We start from the raw sequence: 5,770 nt of genomic DNA on the forward strand, positions 1-5,770 counted from the left end.
TCGGTAATGATTTGCCAGTCATTGAATTTATGTAGGAAACATTTCATTTACTCGGCTACTATTTTAGATAGACGGCTATCGTTATTGTATAGATAAAAGATCTATAGTATAGATGTATATAAATAATTACCTGCCTTCTTTTCCAATGAACACTTTCGTCTGCTAGTAAATTGTTTTCTGTTATCGGCCGTGTTAATAATCCTGACAACATTGTTTTTTTTTCAAAGACCTAATTGAGAGTCGGCACAAGGTCACTGTGAAAAAGAAATTTAGTTATTTAACACCCTTATTTAAAAAAAAAACACTTGTAAAATATGTGTGTATCTGTCAACAGGTCTATTGCTGGTTGGTTTAGTTGCTGGACAACAAGAAATTAAGGAATATTATTATAAATAACATTAACTCCTGAGGGTATCAAACCCTACCTAACCTAACATTGGCATAATGGGGGGGGGGGGGAGGCAATATCTTAACTTGTTTCTAGTTCAAATTGATTTATCAATGCTAACTATTTACAGAAAAAGACAGTTTATTTTCTCTTCCTTTGTTCTAATGTTCTAACAGTATATTTAATTTGTCATGGAACCTAATAAAGTCACGTAGTAAAATTCGGAGTCAAAATGTTTAAAATCAACATTTTTAATAGGTACTTACGGAATTTTTGGAAATGATTGTATAATTACTCCGCTTTCAAAAATGCACCTCATTGTTACAGGAATCTGCATGCATAATAATATGATTTTGGATTAGGGTACTCTGGGAAGATGTATCAACAGTGGAACAAACATCGACATTTGTCTAGGTAAATATCATTGTTGTCTGTCCATCTATCAGTCAATTAACTTTACTGTATATTATTTTAATTTTCTGTTTATATAAGTAAGCTACTACACATAGACGTCAAAGTGGGAGGGGGGGTAAAGGGGTGATTACCCCACTCCAAAAAAAAATTTTGGATTTTCAATTTTTACCCCCCCCCCAAATAAAAAAAGTGCCTCTATGAAATAAAGATTACCCCCCCCCCAAAAAAATGAGCTTATTTTCAAAATTTTACCCTCCCCAAATAAAAAAGCTTTAACGCCCCTGCTACTACACAATTATGGTATGTCTGCACGTCCACCCGTATGTCACAATATTAAATAACCTTTAAGGTTTCGTGATTTTATATTTTTTTATAATTACATATTATTTAAATTCTACTTTATTTAAATAATGATATATGTAATCAATAGATCTCTAACTTAATTATTTAATTACAAAGAAATTTAGTACATCTAGATCCCTAATACGCAAATTGGACCAATCAGAATATAGTGTAGGAACAAACGGGCATATTATTGGTTAGAGTTTGTTCAAATTTTGGTACGAAAAGGCATTTTTTCATTTCATCCATGGATAAGAATTCATATAGAAAAAGTTAAATTTCTTAAATAAGGCTACCTTCGGAAATTATACAGTCGCTCTTAGTATTGGAATAAATCAAATGTGGCTAAGTATGAGCATAAGTTTTTGTCTGCTAAAATTCCTTTTTAACGGTTTTTTCCCTGCCAATACATCTAGATAAATCTATTATATTAATAAAAATTTAAATAAACCATTTTGTGTATGCATTTTTAACCATAAACGTTATAACTTTCATCTTTTAAACATAAAGATGCATTTATTTTTTAAAGTATTGCTTAATTATATTTTATGAATTATGCATTATTTATTAATAGTTAAGTTTAGTTGCATAGCTTCATCATTCTGATGGCTTAACCGTCTGTCAGTCCATCTTTTACTTTCTATTTAGAGTTTAAAATTATGCTATCTTTTAGTTACAAAACTACTTCTATTTAAACTCATTATTAACCCTGATATGCTGTCAGACAAAATAGTCTTGAAAAGGAATTTCTAACTTAAGTTTTGTTTACATTTAGTCACAGGTGATAAGAAAAAAAGACTGCCTTTGGTTAACCAATAATATAACCGGATTGTTCCTAAACCATGTTCTTATTGGTCAATTTTACTAATATGTATACTTTATTAAAACTCATATTTTTTTTTATAATTTTCAGGTGAGCTTGCGGAGAGCCTGCGTCCCTATATGACAACAGGTCTGCCCGACTATAATGTTCCTCCCACAGAGCCCATGTTCATCGATAAGGTTTCACTCTCACTCAAGAGGCCACCCGTTGATGTTAAAGTGGATTTTGAGGTACGACCATTTTGTATAGATAAATTATGTAATCAAATTGTTTTTTTTTTTTATATTAGTAGCGAGGCGAAGTCTGTCCTTAACGCTATGGGGAATTTTCTAGGCTTTTGTTCAAGATAGATACTTTTTGTTCAATGATCATTCAGTATGTAATTAATTTAGTACGTCGGTCTGTTGTCAGTCATGCTACAAAGGCTTTGGAGTACCCTCGGGATCAACGAAACTGAAATTGATCATTTTCCTATGCGCAAAAAGCTTTTTATAATACAATGCGTTAAATAATTTTTTTTTTGTTACAGGATGTGACCGCAATTGGACTGTCAACCTTTATCCTGAATGATGTCAGAGCTGATAAGAACGCCCAGACAATCAAGTAAGTAAAATTTCCAGAGAGGAAGGAAACAATAGGCTGTTTACTACACCAGTCCTTAAAGTTTAATAATAAAGTTTTTTATTCGTTGGCTTAATAACTTTGGAGAGTTAATAACGCTAAAGTAGTGGTAATTTTTTATTTTGTTTTTACTTTTTGTAATTTTTTATAGTTTGGACATGACCGTTCCCGACTTGAAGGTAGCTGGCAAGTACGAGATGACCGGAAAAGCCTTTGTGGTCATCAAAGATTCTTTTGGACCCTTCAATGTAAGTTTATTTTATCTTTTTAAAAATCAGTTCTTTAGGAGGGAATATTTTTTTGCTAATAGCCAATTATTATGAAGTTTGGAAGTACTCTCCCGAGATAATAAATTAAAAATAACTTTCCTGTATATACCAAAAAAAAAAGCTTTACTCTGAAGTAGTATATTACATCTTTGGAAGACATTGTTCAAGTTTAACATATATATAAGACAAAAATGTCATTTTTCAGTGATTTATTAACGTTTTCTGGTTGTTCAGGTTGATCTGAAGAATGCTAATGTGCAGATGGCAACAAAACTGAAGATCCAGAATGGCAGACTTCTTGTCGATGGGGTAAGTTAGTTTTGCTTATAGTTGACAGGAATATGCTTTACAAATAAAAACTTTTTGTGTGCAATTTTGTAGCAAGAACTTTTGTTATTTACCTCAAATTGCCTTGTCAAGCACTAGAACCACCATCCCCCTCTCTATATTAAAATAAGGAGAAGGTGGTGGTATTTATTATTTATTTGTTATTATTAGGTAAGGTTTGTATGGTACAGTGTAGCCCCACAGAGGTTAGCATGAAAGAACGAAAAAACACAACCCCCCCCCTTTTTTCCATTCATTTTAAAAAAGAGGGGTAGGAATTTCTGCTTTCGCTAAGCACTTTTGGAAAAAGCACCAAATATTTTTATTATTTATATATATCGAGTCATTGCAATGCTTTTTAGGGGAAAATTTACCAAAAAGATAGTTAAAATGTGGTTAAGTTAAAATTGTCTTATCCTTCTAGGAGCCAGATATCAAGGTGAAGGTTGGCAAGTTGACCGTCAAGCTGGAAAACCTTTTCGGTGGAAAGACTCCCCAGGTATAGTATAATAGTTATTTCTAATATTGATTCAAAACCGTTTGATATCTGTGGATTAGAACCGGTTCTCCGTCATACTGAAAAATCATGTACATAATTTTTACAAATATTTAGATAAAAATAATAAAATCAATACCAGTTTTGTTAGCCAGGGCCTCTGGCCCTTTGGGGCTAAAAAACTGGTTCAAATACAGATACTTACGATTAATTCACTAATAACGATTTATTTTACTCTGTGGAGCCTATAGCTAAAATTGCCTAACCTATTCTTTGATTATCCTACGGGGCCTGGGTTTACACTGACTACGCATAATTTTACCTATTTACATTTTAAGTTGTAGGGTGCTCGATTTCTTGGCCTTTCTTACTTAACCTTTTATTTTAGTTGGCCCGTACCATCACCCAATTTTTGAACAACGACTCAGACAGATTTATTGAAGATTTTGGCCCTCAGATCACATCTCAGGTAAAGCTTCCCTGACAAGAATTTACAGCTATTTGGGGCTGGTTGAAAGCTAATTTTAAACCAATATAATAGTTCCTATATAACTTGACTCATCCGACTTGTAAACTTTTGTTGCACGACCTTTATCTCGGTGTCTTTGGTAGTAATTAGATTCGCCGGATTATTTGTCTCAACTCACTTAGGCAGGGATCTAGAGATTAAATTAATAATCATCCCAAATGATGATAAACAAAATTATCCCTTCAGTAGATCAATTTAATATTGAATTGAAAAGTTTTGACAGTGATAGTTTTAAACTAACCAATCACATTTCAATAAATGTATCCAAAGTTTTTAAACCAACTAACTAAAATTTACAAACCAATGTCCCATCTCCGCCCCCCTGCACTATGGAAAGCCGGTCAAATTTTGTTCAATAAATGAGCTGGGTTTCTGTTAATTGTGATGGGTCAAGGCATTGCCCTTCATCTTGAAATTGATAACAATATAAAAAAAATATTAACGTCTTAACTATGATTAAGTTTAGAATTGTTGAGCGCCAAATCAAAATGGTTTTCTGTAAAGATTGGCTTCACTAACTTTTTTTTGCAATAAATTTCAGATTGCCAGACTGGCTGTCAATGTGTACAACCAAGCTGTACAAGATATTGATCCTTCAGTTTTCGGCCTCGCTTAATTTTTTAATTTTAAAATATATGTTCTTTAAACATCCCACCAATAACTATAGAAAAAAAGGTAAAAGAAAAGACAAAATACTTTAATAGTCTAAAATTAAACTTTTTTAATTTATAAATTTATTGATCATTTTTAAAATTTCTTTAAATATAAAATGTTCACTATAAACTTTAAACTATAAAGTCATGTAATTGTAAAGGGTGTTTTTGCGAGCTGTCAATCTTAAAAAAAGAGCAAATAATTTTAGAAAAAGAAATTTGCAAGTTGAAATAAATTATTTTTTTTTATAGGAGTTTATATTTTATACAGTTTTTACAGATTTTATCTGTAATAATTATGTTACGTAATCATCTGGGCGTAGCATTTGCCATTCAAAATATAAAATAACCATAAAAAAGCAGAAAAATTAAATATTAAAAAAATTTAAATCGAAATATTTGTTGTACTAAATAAACACTTTAAAAAATGTTTTCATCTTAACAATTACTGGCATTTAACGTAAATGCAATGCATTTAAAGTTTTCCACAAAATTAAACTTTTCAGTAATATCCTTTGTACTTCATTTTAACACCTTTTCTTGAATTTTTTTTCTTCATATTTTATACTTCTTCTATTTAAGTGGTTTAACTTAGGGTTTAATTTTTTTTAAAATTGTGAAGAAACACAGTTATTTGTTCATATATAAAGTACCTATATGTATGTATTATTGTAAACTATTATATATAATTATTTTGTATCAGATTATAAAATAAAAATGTAACAAAAATATCTTTTAATTTTCTCATAAATATTTCACAAATGTAAGAAATAAAAACAATAACCAAAAAGCGGCTATCATCGGTCGCCTCAAGGACAGTAAGCGGCCGAATCGCATAATTTTCGGTTAAAAGCCGAAAAAAATACTGGTATAAGACGAAATGGTTAAGTCGCAATAAAAATTAAAAC

General features: G+C 30.9%; 1 protein-coding gene across 1 annotated transcript; it reads left to right on the top strand.

Moving 5' to 3' along the window:
• The first annotated feature begins 334 nt into the window (after positions 1-334).
• On the top strand, positions 335-5,591 carry LOC145306625 (uncharacterized). The gene is made up of 9 exons (XM_080148853.1): positions 335-376; positions 749-802; positions 2,058-2,197; positions 2,497-2,570; positions 2,740-2,836; positions 3,092-3,166; positions 3,609-3,683; positions 4,069-4,149; positions 4,751-5,591. The coding sequence occupies exons 3-9, from the start codon at positions 2,087-2,089 to the stop codon at positions 4,823-4,825; spliced, it is 588 nt and encodes a 195-aa protein (XP_080004979.1). The 5' UTR covers positions 335-376; positions 749-802; positions 2,058-2,086; the 3' UTR covers positions 4,826-5,591.
• Positions 5,592-5,770: the final 179 nt, after the last annotated feature.

Source organism: Acartia tonsa, chromosome 14 (genome assembly GCF_053477335.1).
Source record: "Acartia tonsa isolate MP-2025a chromosome 14, ASM5347733v1, whole genome shotgun sequence".
Lineage (NCBI taxonomy): Eukaryota > Metazoa > Arthropoda > Copepoda > Calanoida > Acartiidae > Acartia > Acartia tonsa.